This window comes from Xiphophorus maculatus, chromosome 2, assembly GCF_002775205.1.
Source record: "Xiphophorus maculatus strain JP 163 A chromosome 2, X_maculatus-5.0-male, whole genome shotgun sequence".
Classification (NCBI taxonomy): Eukaryota; Metazoa; Chordata; class Actinopteri; order Cyprinodontiformes; family Poeciliidae; genus Xiphophorus; species Xiphophorus maculatus.
The window spans coordinates 25,743,042-25,756,352 of record NC_036444.1 but is presented as its reverse complement, the minus strand read 5'-3'; the positions used below and the strand labels follow the sequence as shown (position 1 = coordinate 25,756,352).

Here is a 13,311-nt window from a genome sequence, read left to right as displayed (position 1 = left end):
AACTGTTTGTGTGTTTGGGATAGAAAAGGAGAGTCTTCGGTGTTGAAAGGCCACACCGGCGCGGTGCGCAGTGTGTCTTTCTCCCATGATGGCTACAGCCTGGTCACTGCGTCTGATGACAAGTCGGTTATAGTGTGGAGCGTCCCACGGCGGTGTTATGTCTACTCCCTCAGCCAGCACACTAACTGGGTCCGCTGTGCCAGGTATGGAAGTGTCGACCTCTTAAGCCCCTTCTCCGTTGTTCATGCCTGGCTGGGTTTTAGCCGAGTTGAGTGCGTCTCCATTGATGGTGTGTTCCTCACTATTCATAGCTGTGTTTCCATTACAAATGTGTGCAACTTTGTCCATATTCTGCTAATGTTGAAACCTCGCCCAACTATTTCACAATTACGCAGTTAAAATCACATGTGAATAAGTTGTGCCGTGCCATCATCCTCCTACCACTTCCTGTTTTCTTCTTTGTTGTTTCCGCCAGCAGTAACATCTAGTTATTGACTCGTGATGTAAAAAAAGTGTTTCCATTGCAGTTTTGCAAAATACATTGGATACAGCTGAAAAACCCACCTCATCCCAGCACAAAAACGTGAGACTTTTTCTAAATTGGCGTGTTTCCATTAAGAGAATTTCTTTTGGTAATTCCAACTTGCGCAATTTCATGGTCAATGGAAACGCAGGCTGTGTATGCAGGAGTTGAGGTCAACACATTGATGATGTCATTTTGCTGGTGCTGCCCTCGGCGACTTTCTCCGAAATCTATCAATATATTGCTTGTTGTGGGTTTCCCTGCCCAGTTGACGCTCTTCTGCCAAAATTTAAAAAAACAAACAAAAAAACATTTGTTTGGACTGCAAGACTTATTGATCTACATTTGACCAATTATCTCATTGCGGATTCCATGGGCCAATCAACCAATCAGACTGCTGCCAATCAAATCCAGTAATTCTCAAACCTCAGGTGGTTCCAAAAAACAGACAAAAACCCACGCAGAATCTGCAAATGGAGACAAATTTGGCCGGGCTGACCGGCGAAGAACTGGCTAAAGCCACGCCTGTGGAGAAAGGGCTTTACAGTGCCTTCCAAAAGTATTTGCACCCCATGAACCATTTCCTCTTTACTGGTATCGTACTCTTACACTTGATTGGCCTTTAGAGGAATATAGAAGGAATACCAATTTCGTTTTTCATGTATCGTTTTTCTTCCATTTTGTGGTTGCACACTACTTTGGGTTGGTCTATATAAAAATCCACATAAAATCCTGATTTTTAAACTTAAACTTTGTGTGTTGTACTGTTAGAAAATGCAAAAAATCTGTAATATTTTGATAAATTGCTGTACGGAAAACCCACAAGGATGCACGAAAGCATTGGACTTCCGGCTACTTTAAAATAACATTTAGTAGAAGCAGGTAGAAACAGTTTAATTAGGTTTTAGTCTGCGTGTTGAACACATTACATGCTAACTCTAGTTTATTTGTATAGCACATTTTAGCACCAAGGCAGTACAAAGTGCTTTACCCCTTAAAACCATGATATGCTAACTGTTTATGGAACAAGCAATAAACATTTCACTTAGTCAAATTTTATCATAAGAATCATCCAATATATTGATTAATATTCCAGTTATCATGACTCAAAGGTAACTCTAAACAGGTGGAGGAGTGGGGGTGGTTGGCCTTGATTTAAGGAATACTGCAATTTTTCAGTTTTCTGCAAGTTTGTTCCACTATAATGGAGCATAAACTTTTTGCATGCTTCTGTTCAGATTTTCTCCAGACGGGAGGCTCATAGTGTCCTGTGGGGACGACCGCTCCGTCCGTCTCTGGGACACATCCACCAAAGGCTGCATCAACACTTTCACCAACTGCGGAGGGTAATTCTGTCGGCCTGTTTCCTGTTACTTCTCAGTGGGTGGAGTTGGCAGAGTAATTGGTTTCGGTGGAATAATCATTACATCTGTTCCAGCTCGCTCACGTTTGTCGACTTCAACTCCAGCGGCACCTGCATCGCCTCGTCAGGAGACGACAGGTGTCTTAAAATCTGGGATTTGCGAACCAATAAGCTGATTCAGCACTATCAAGGTATGGAAGAACCACTTAGCCGGGGCTGGAGAGGCTCTGCGTCTCCTCTCAAACAAATTTTCAAACATGTTTCCGCACATTTAGTGAGATTTTCATACACCACCAGACTCACTGCATGAACATCGCACTCATTTTGGGCTTTTGAAGCAAATTTTACATTCAGACTCACACACCGGCACTAATTTCTGGCTAAATGTTTTTGGCAAATTGCGGAGAAACCAAACTCTTTTTTTGTAGTCATGAACAAGCTTCTGTCAAACCTCTGGCTGAATATTTGACCACTCTTACCAAACGTAATGCAGCTTGTTTCTGTTTGTTCCTGTTTGTTCTGGTACTGTTTCAGCTTTGAATTGTAATCATTGAATTTTCCTTGGAGCTGAGGTAGGCTGCTGTTCCAGAAGCTCATTCTCCCATCGTGTTTCAATAGCCGTGTACCAATGGCCTTGTCGTTCTAATACAGTGTTTTGCTTTGAGATTTATTCCTATTTTTTGTTTTGCTGCGTTTTCAGTCCACAGTGGAGGAATCAATAGTTTCTCCTTCCACCCGTCCAATAACTACCTAATCAGTGGCTCCAGTGACCGGACGGTGAAGATCCTGGACCTGCTGGAGGGCCGGCTCATCTATACCCTGCATGGACACAAGGTGGCGTTGCAGCAGAGGGGAAAAAAAAATCTTCCTTTGTCCTTTTCTTTTGCTTTTTTTGTTTGTTTAATTTATTTCTTTTGCTCTTTCGTTTACTCTTTCGTTTGCCTTTTCACCTTTTCACCCTTTTTTCTTTTGCTCTTTCATCCTTTCTTTTGTCGTTTTTATTCTTTCTTTTACCGTTTCTATTTCACTCTTTCACTCTTCCTCCCTTTCACTTCTCCTTCCTGTTTTATTCCCCCCCCCCAAGTTCCATTTCATCCTGTTTCTAAGATAATGGCCGGAGTCATTTTTTCCGAAAGTGGTTTATTTTTCTGTCTAAAACATTATTTTAATAAGGTGACGATGTACAAAGGCCACCTGCTTTACAAATCTCTTGGTAATCTCTCATAGCATTGTGGAGCATAATGGGATGAGAAGTCTTTTAAAGTCTTGTTTTATTTACATGACAAATGTGTCGTAACCATGGTGACAGTGTTAATCTGAAACCACAAAATTTGGGAAAGTCACTATCCATGCCTCTGCCAAACTGTCCCATTCCTGTGCATCACTTGGCTGTTATAATTCAATGAGGACATTTTGAACATTAAGTTATTTTCATTTCTTTGTGGCGGTTATTTGAATTATGGTTTATGATGTTTATTTGAATTATCTTTGTTCTCAGGGAGCCGTAATCGCTGTGGCCTTTTCCAGGCTTGGAGATCACTTTGCCTCAGGCGGAACTGATTGCCAGGTTGGTATGACATGACTTTCTTTCCTAATAGTTTGATAGTCGTTCTCCACAATGTTACTAATTTATTCTGTTGTTCAACACTGTTAGAGGAACTTATTTAACTTCAAAATGTATACTTTTTTATAAAATAGAATATTGTCTTGCAGTTGAATTTTTAACTTCTGAATTTTCCACATTTGTCCTACTTTCTAACTACAAACCTTAATGTCTTTCAACAGGATTTCAGGAGACAGAAAGTGAATTCTTGATTTGATTCTGTGCTTTGACTAGGCTATTCTAACATATGAACATGCTAACAGACGTAAAGCATCTTATTGTAGCTCTGGCTGTATCTTCCGGATAATTTATTTGCAATCGTAGTAGCGTACTTGCAAGTGACGTCATTTTGGTGGAAAGCCGTAATGACAGAACATTTTTCTTATGTAGAAACTGTTGCTAACATGGGAGCAAGTTGCAAGGCTTTCTGCAAATTGCAGCTATTGCAGCTTCATCTGTTCTGATTTTAATAGAGTATTCTTAAAACTAGCTGAAAAATAAATACATTTGTCAAACAACAACATTGATGCTGCTGGCAAAACAATCGCAACAGGTTTGTTCTTTGAGCATAATGTAATCGTTGTCTGTTATACAATAATAAAAAGCACACACACACAAAACTGTTAGTCTTTCTCTAAACATTTTAAACTTTGGGCTCCATGCATTGGATTTCCCGCCTCAGGTTCTGCTGTGGAGGACGAACTTTGACCGTAAACGTTACCGGGACGTTCTGCTACAACACAGCCAGAGGTCCACCCCTGATCCTCCGCCCCACCTGTCTGACATCCACCCCAGGGCACCCCACGCCCACGTCCACCGCTCACAGCCCACGGGCATTCAGGTATCTCCTGCTTCACCTCCCAGCATTGAAACCCAATGAATTGTTTCTGTTTTAAATTGGGGAAAAAAAATATGCGGTTTCATTCCAGGCTGTTGGTTTTCCATGTGTAGCCCCGTCATACCAATTCTTTTTTGTTCACAGATCAATCCAGTCGTGACAAACATGATGTCCTCTGATCCTCAGGTCGTAGAGGTCAGCCGATATCTCCATGACAACAAGGTAAGGCGACCAGCAAGAGGAAATCTGCACAATTACAGCAAAACAAGAAATCATCACTGTCTCTGATCTACTTATTGCTTCTTCTTTCTCTGCCAACTCTATGAAGTGCCTCAAATTGTAACATAGTAAGGCAGGGCATGCCAATTCTGCCACTAGGTGGCAGTGGAGACCAGTGTAGAGTAATGGTGTATGTCTTATGTCAGTGTGTCTTGTTTTAATTCACACAGATCGATGCACGTTTTGTCTACATGTCGACCTGTCTAATATGATCGCTCCATAATGGAGACCAATCAGAGGCAGCTGGTCAGTGTGTCCTGACTTTGACTTGCAGAAAGCAGTTTCTCACAGTTCTGCCAGCTCTAAAACTCTGGATGTGAATCGGTCTTATCCGCTTACTCTACAAATGTTGATCCCGGATAAAGGCTGGAAACATGAGGAGGATGTGGTTTAGTCAGAATGTTCAGGTTGAACGAGCATTAGTGTAAACGCTGCAGTTTCTTAGAAGAGCTGGCTGCTTGGTTTAGTGGAAGTTGTAGGTAAGAGGTTTCATCTTATCCGGGGCTAAGGTTTATTCAAGTTCAGAAGATCTGTCATGGCTGCCGAGTCCCGATCCAAGGAAAGAGTTTCAGATTTATTGTATGTAACAATGATTGCAACAACTGAAAACAGAGAAGCAATGTCAGCAACATGGTCATTTTAGGATATATGATATTGGTTTATATTGGTTATTGGCCATGACATCAATATTAATAATGGATAATGTTACTGGCCACAAATATTTATATATTCATATCTTTTAAAGGTTTTCTTAGCACTAGTGGCCTTTATTTGAGAGTGCTCAGACAGGAAAGTGGGTAATGAGAGAGAGAAAAGACATGCAGGAAAGGTCATCAGGGCGGGACTTGAACCTGTGATGGCCACATCGAGGACTAAGGCTGCCATACGTGGGTTGTGCTTTACCCCTGCGCCACCGCAGTGCCCCATATTGGTGCAATCCTAATTTTATTTTAATAGCTGTATAGATGCACATATCATAGGGTTTCATTATTTTAGAGAAGTCTTCTTTCTACAGCAGTTGTATGTGGGGATTCAGTTAAAGACCATTGTGTCAAAGATCATATTTCTCTAAGTTTAAAATACCTATTTTATTGCAACTATTTTCTCATAAATACGAGACCAGTAGGAGTATTTTTAATAATACTGTCTATTCAGTAAAACCCCAAGTTGCTTCATACTTCCATAGCACCGTATTTGAAATGGATAAGACTGAAGTGGTAATTCCTTGCTTCGACTTGAGAGAAATGGGCGCCAGTGATTCCACATCATCTCTCCGTCTTCCTGGGCTCAAAAGTGATCGGAGATTAGTTGCTCTTTTTATCCAGGTCTTAGATCTGAATCTGACATTTACAGTCATGTCGGTTTGTTCACTTAGGAGCAGTGTGTTGCCCTACATCTAATTGTAACTTGCTCCCTGCAATTACCTCCTGTGTGGGAGGAAAATGGTGAATGAACCGAGCCAAGTGGAAGTCATTTATGATGAGGATGGCCAAGTCGGATATGTGGTTTTACTTCAAGCCTCCATTAAGGACACATCCGTAAATCAGCCGCTCACGATTTGGACAGCTGTGAGGTTAAGGAGAACTCTGAGCAGTGCATGAATGAGCCAACAAAGACGTGAGTTTTAGGATACGAGTTCTGTTTGTTTGCAGATGTCGGTTTTAAGGAAATAATCCACTCATAACAAGTCTTAATCTTTTTGTGTCAGTAGACGGTCATAGTTTTGTGCTATCTGGTAATTATCCGGTTCTTAAGTTGTTGAAAACTTGCCTCAAATGTACAATAGATTCCACACTGTTGTTGTTTATGAAAGCAAAGCAAGAAAGGGAAAACTGTGTCTGAATGCAGTTTTGCATCGGCTGTTGAATAGTGCATTATTCATTTGCCACTTTTAGGTAAAATAACTCTTAGACATCCGACTGTGTTAACTTCAGATAATTGAGGTTTGCATCAGGTGTGGACTCTGATGCCTTTGAGACGCGTCTAGTTTCAGCCATTCTTCTATTGACCTTTTGCAACTACGTCACCTAGTCACATCGAAGAGCTGTGATGGACGTCAGAAGTGAGGGCTGGGAGCATTAAACGCTGCCACTGTGGTTGTTTTCCAAAGTTATTTATGCCAGTATAGCCATGGTTCCTTCTTGTTCATGTCCAGCTAATCTGACTGTGCAAGTAGCACATTTAGTTGGGGCTCATAGACGGTGATATTTCCAAAAGTTGGAAACAACTAGCTTAGAAACCGACCCAAACCTCTCCCCTCCTGACATGTTTGTTGGTATGATTAAAATGTTGACTTTGCCCGACTTCATTCCACATGGTTTATACCACTATGTCATAAAGGGTGATCCCATTACACCAGGGCAGATTCAAGCATGTATTAAAGTCTAGATGTTTACCAGTTCTTGTCGTGCATGGTAGGCTACATGACGATGGGGCATTTTCTCCAGGGTTGTCAGTAATTAGAAATGTACCTTTTCCATGATACAATATTTGATTGCATCTTTCTAATTAAACTTATGCATGACGTAAATGAACGTTAATCTTCTTACCTTGTGAAATCTACACTGACGATCGATGGCTGCTGTCAACAGCAGTTTTCTTTCCTCATCAAGAGGTTTATGACAGAATGACCAGTTTGGTTTTGCATCCTTGTCTGTTTGTCCTGCTGACTGCGCAGTGCCCTGTGATCATTTTTCACAGTGAAATCAGCTACATAAAAGTGATTTTAGGCTACCAGCTGTTAGTTTTACAAGAGTTATTTTGACGTTCATCTTAGCGAAGTTGGCCGCTTTCTGAGGAGTGTGATGTCACATGCAAAGGGTCAATAGTTTTGCTGTGTGGCATAATTGTCTGACCGATGAAGTTTGACTAAAATGGGACCATAAAACTTATCAGATGGTCTCAGACTTCACTGTAGAATATTTGGCATATAGAGGATAAAGACGAGCACAAGGCCCTCCATTCTGTGTGTGATGCTTCAGATCATTGAGAAAATAAGACAGTTGCTCTCTCTGAGCGATGGTTAGGGTGCATCTGTAGTTTATTTGAGTTATTTTGTGTTTCAGTTAGTTATCTCTCTTCTCTTTGTGTTTAAAAAAAAACCCTGTTTCTTTTCCCATCCATTGGGGTGGGAGGGTAGACATCCACGTGCCAGCCCCTGGGCCCCCAGGGGCCCTTCACAGCGAGCAGCAGTTCTAATAATAGTGGAGCAGGAGAGTTGCCTTCTCGTTTAGCTCAGTTGTTGCACATGCATCAGTTTTCTCCTTGCTAAAAATAGCAGCAGAACGTTGGTCGCTTTAGGGCAGCGTGTTCTAACTCTGAATACCTCCATGAACTGTGGTGATGTTAAAGTGTTTACCACCTTTAGCTTATTACTAATATGTTTTGTCTGCATTTTCTCTGTTTATGCTGATGATCGTCATGCTATTTTATATACAATCTATTAGAATCTATTAGAGACAGAGGGACGGTGAGTTTAGGAAAATGCCAGTCCTAATGGAGGATAGTATCTGTGTTTCCACAGGCCATAAAATTGCACAAATTGGATTTACGAAAATAAATTTGCGCAGTGGAAAAATGGCTCTTTGGAAAATACCCACGTGTTTAGATAAAAAGGTTTTTGCTCCGGGATGAGATGGTTTTCCTGGTGTAAAAACTGCAATGGAAACACTTTTTTTTTCGGATCACGATTTTTTTGAACCGGCGAAAACGACGAAGAAGATGATAGGAAATGGAAGGAGGACAATGTTTTTAATGAAATGAACAAAGTTAATTAATGGAAACACTGCAACTATGATATTGTGTTTTTTCTGTTTTTTTTTTTTTTTTTTAGACATTAGTGGAATATTGACAAAGTTTTACTCATCTTCTATTCAGACAGCTGGAGAGATTGAGCAGCTGTTGACTGACTTCCAACTTAATGACACATTGTTGCCACCTACTGGACTGGAGTGTAAACAGCAGGTTAGCTGGGTCAGGAAAAAAAAGAATGTGATTTTAATTGCATTTCTTGTTTAATAGAAACAACGTAATTGCTTAATTGCGCTTTTTTCGGCATTAGCGGAATATTGATAAAGTTTTAAGCACATTTGTAGTGGAAAAGAAGCAACTGTCAAAGTTTAACTGAACATAATGATCGGAAGTCACTTAAGTGTTTTAATCCAGATCAAAAATGTGCGACGTGTGTGTACATGTAGGTTGTTTGGGCATGACTCATCGGGTATGGGTCATGTGAATGTGAGTGACGGTCATTCATGTTCAGATTGGTTCTGAGCGGGGAGCCCCAGCCCCTCCAGTCAGCTCCTATCAGGTGAAATCCATCATCAGGGAACGTTCCATTCTCTTCCTCTCTTTCCTCCTCGTCCTTCCCTCTGGTCTTTTCTTTCCCCCTCCCACCGTTCTACATGTACTTGGAGTGCTTTCCCTTCCGCTCGGCATCCTTGTCCCCCTCCCCCACACACCCTCCTCACATCACCCTAATGGGTTCATGTGGAGGCGGAAGCATGAAGATGAGGCCTGAGAGAGCCTGACAGCTAGCTGGTGAGAGAGAAAGAGGGGGCTAGGAATTGCAGAAAGTCCTGAGGTGGTTGTGTGGGTGGTTAGACTGGGATGTTCCTGTCTAAGGAAATTCTCCAACCGTCAGTGACCTCTTGAGCAAAACACATGATTCTTTTTTGGGGGATTTTCCCTTCACTTTAGCGCATGAAATGTTTTTATGTGTAAAATTTCATTACGTTCTGGAACTCAAACACCACATTAAAGGGAAAAATACTTCTCTTGAATCGACTGAATCATCCCATTGTGTAGAGAGGCAAAGAATTCACTGACCTGAGACAGATGATGAAATGTTCTTAAAAATGTCCAGGAAAGACAGTTTTTTTTACCATTAAATAAGTGGTGCTTCACCAAAGTGTAACTTGGTCTTCACACCAAACTTGTTTAGTCCGTTTTCATCAAACTCTAGTTTGTTTGTCTAGAAAGTCTGGTTCATTTGTGGAGGTGTGACTGCGCAATCAAACTCTGATGCGGACTAAAAAAGTGAACTCTGGTCTGCCTAAAAAACAAACTGTTAGGCAGACCAGCCAATGTGCTTGGCTAAAGTGAACTCTGGTGCGGTTCGACTGCATATGTGCAGACCAGAGACCGCTCCAAAAGCAGGAAGCGAAGTAGAACAGGACATTCTGGGTAAATACAACTAAAACAAACGCATGAGTCTAGTGCCAGTGGGAGAATTGGCTCATGGTCTTCTACCAACAATTAAAGAGAAATCCTACAATCACCAAAATTTGATGCCACTAAATGTTTGTTTACATTTTATGAAGAAGGAAGTTGTGCTCTTTGTCTACTTAAAAGGTTTTAAGGTCGTTTCCTTTAGTGGTTCTTGGTGCAGCGCCACCACAGGTGAGGGGGGCAACAGGTTGTGGGCAATGCAGAGTGTGGTTGGTTCGACGCAATCAAACACTGCACAGCTGTCTTCCCTTCTTAATATAATAACACTTTAAATTTAACAATAAATCTAGCACAAGTAGATTTTACTTGTGCCTTGTTTTTCTTTTTCTCTGAGCATTGCTTTGTCTACCTTTGAGGACAACCCCTTTATGCTTTGCATTATATATTCAGATCTAGCACAGTTAGCATCGCTCTAACCCTGTTAGGTGACATATAAATATACATCTCACCAAAACCCACTGAAGTACTTTTGTACTTATTGTATCCCTTGTTGACAAGTAGCTTGTACTTCGACTTAAAATAGTTTTCCAAACAGCACTTTCTCTTTTATATTAACATTTTTCTTATATTACTGATGACCAAATGCTCCTAAAGCAAATATTTGTGTGTGTTCATGTGTGTGTTTAAGAGGTGATTAGATAGCAGACGGTTAGATATGGTTACTTGTGCCGTCTCTTGTGTCGCTGCAGACGTTAGCAGTGACGCCAGTTAGACCAGATTCTCTACCAATGTGCTTCTTATCGACCTCTGTGTGTTCGCGTGTGTGTGTAAAATGTTATCACGTACCCCATAAATGTGATTATTGCACATTCCTAATTGTAACAAGTTTGGGGTAAATTAAGTGTTTGCTCATGCTTAATGACTGCACTCAGTTGCATTATCAAGCCAATGTTTGTGTGTGGCGCTACATTAGCACGGATGACCCTGCTCCTCTCCAGCTTCCTGTGCAGGGGAAGTATTGAATACTTGATGACTGAGGGGTTGAGACGCCAGGTTTAAGTGCTGTGGAGGGTATCACGAGTGAGAAGACACGACGGAAACGAGATAAAGATAGCAACAGCTACAGGGGAGAGGGAGGGCTCACTTTCCACCAGGACACGAACTCCCAGAGGCTGCATAACACCCTCACACCCACCCCTCTGCACACACACACACACAGACACACACACCAAGCTGTGGCGCACTCACCGCTTTCATTCATGCAAAACCCTCTCCCTCCCAAAAAACAAAAACAAACAAAATGCCTACAGTGTTGCAAATTTATTCTCACTATATATTCTTATATACTCTTAATCTCACTGCCGCTTACACACACAAACAGCCTGCTGTGCATTTTTTATTTTTAGCAGTTTAAAAATAGACGGGAACATGTAGGCACTTCACATGATGTTTTACTGCGTTACATGTGAAATGTGATGCTACAATGGGAGTGAGTCGGATGATTTCATATCTAAATATGGAATGTATTGAAACAAACCCAAAAGACTGTGATTCTGTTGTTGGAGCTGTTGTCTGCAAAAATAACACCGTTAAATTTTTTAATGATTTAAGTTCCAATACAGTACTGTGTTAACTTCTTCTCACACCCTAACATAGGGCTGGACAATAAATGAATAACGAAATAGACGCTTAGATAATATGATTGATAGAGTATTCAGTAATTTCACTGAATTCCGATCAAGAACCCCTAAAGGTGCGCCAGCAGCAAACACGTTTTGCGCCTGACGCGTGCAACGCTAGGTGTAGAGCAACACACATCGAGGTTGAAGTGACAGACTCGTTTTTGATGCACATAATGCGTTTGGTGTGAACGCGCCATTAGCATTTTGGAAAATGTAGTTGGAGCAAAGACTTCAGCTGCTCCAACTCTCATGGCCAGCTTAGCAAGGTTGGTGGCATCAACTAACAGGTTACCTAGCAACAACTGGCTAAGTAACTTGTGCAGCAGCAGTTTAGGGTTTTGCCACTGTGCCTCATAACTGCTTAAAAATAAACAACAATGGAGTGAAAACTGGATGAAACAGGAAAGATCACGTCACTAGTATGGCAGAATTTCAGATGCATAAAACTAATAACTAATTATTGATATCGACTGATATGAATGCTTATGTTGCAATTCATTATTCATCAGTATCACCCAGCCCTACCTTAACAGTTTCTTTTTCATATTTTGTCAAGTTTTGACTCCATATTTAATGTGATTTAGAGTGTTTTCACACTTCACGGTCCAGTAGACTCTGTTCGAATTGGGACCAAAATCGCAATATTTGTTACATGTCCAGCTGGTGCGGTTTGCTTTCATACTGCGTTGTGCCAAATGAAGCAAACCCTTTGGACAACCTGTATTCCTCCTTGCCTGTGGTGGCGCTACACCGAGAACCATTGAAGGAAATGGCAACCTCTGAAGAAAACAATGAGCGCAAATTCTTCACGAAATGTAAACATGGAAAGCACCAGGTACATGTGAAGCGAAAGAAAAGTGATTTTTCATTTTCAAAACATTTCACAAATGCATACCCGAAAAATGTGGCATGCATTGCTATTAAGTCTCCATTAATATTGTGACATTCCTCTCAATGTTCTCGAGCTGGCTGACCCTCATCGACAACCACGTGCCTCTCTTCATGCTATTCTTAGCGCAGCTGAATACCCGTTCAGATATATGTTTTTTAATGCACTGGTTCATAGGCATCTACTCAAAAGAATCTGAAGAAAAGCATTAGAAAGAAAGAGTTAAGTGTTTTCTAACCAGAATGTCAATGCCGTGTTTGTGTCCTTGTTTTCTCTGAAGGATAAATTATTCACAGAAGGAAATCTGCACATCTCTCCCCACTAGCATTTCTTCTTCTTCTTCAGCTCACGTTCTGACTGGATGTTTTCTGTCGTATCTATGGTGTTGGTGTGTGTGTGAATTTTGACTAACGGTAAATTGGTAATAATTAAACAGATTCCGTTAGCTTGTGCTGATTGTGCAACGTTGCTGTTGGAGAAGCGGAAATGTTACTGAGCTGTTTAAATGGCTAATAAACGACTTTAAGATGCTAACTATTCCATAAACGCAGGCCTCTACATTCTTTGGCTTTTCCTTTTTGCCAGTCTCATAAGTTTAAAAAAACAAAACAAAAAACCCCAGCATCAGCAGCTGTTAAACATTATTTTAGCAACAGACATGTTACATGTTGTAGCTTGTTGTTTTAGGACAGTCCTTTGCTTGCGAGCCATGGGCTGTCTTTGTGCTTCCAAGAGGAAATGTTTTTGGGGAATTACCTTCACTCTTTCATAATTTCAAGTTGACTGAGCTGGAGAAAACCACGGACCACCCAGCAACACATTAAAAGCTTAAGTGGTACCAGCCAAACCAGTAGAGAAACAGCTTTTGGCACATTACTCCAACATGAAGCTGAGGATTGAAACACATTTTTACGGTTGTTCTGCTTTATAGCTGCATGAGTATTAAATGGATGTTCCAGTCACAT

At 41.1% G+C, this 13,311-nt stretch overlaps 1 protein-coding gene across 2 annotated transcripts in view; it reads left to right on the top strand.

Annotated features, from left to right (window-relative positions):
• The window catches only part of poc1b (POC1 centriolar protein B), a 41,841-nt gene that overhangs the window by 2,707 nt on the left and 25,823 nt on the right, over nt 1–13,311 (top strand). For both annotated transcript variants that reach the window (XM_005811854.2, XM_023344999.1), the window contains 7 exons: nt 24–203; nt 1,762–1,869; nt 1,962–2,077; nt 2,587–2,720; nt 3,385–3,453; nt 4,172–4,330; nt 4,472–4,549. In XM_005811854.2, coding sequence (XP_005811911.1) covers nt 24–203; nt 1,762–1,869; nt 1,962–2,077; nt 2,587–2,720; nt 3,385–3,453; nt 4,172–4,330; nt 4,472–4,549 — 844 coding nt within the window. The remainder of the gene's footprint in view (nt 1–23; nt 204–1,761; nt 1,870–1,961; nt 2,078–2,586; nt 2,721–3,384; nt 3,454–4,171; nt 4,331–4,471; nt 4,550–13,311) is intronic.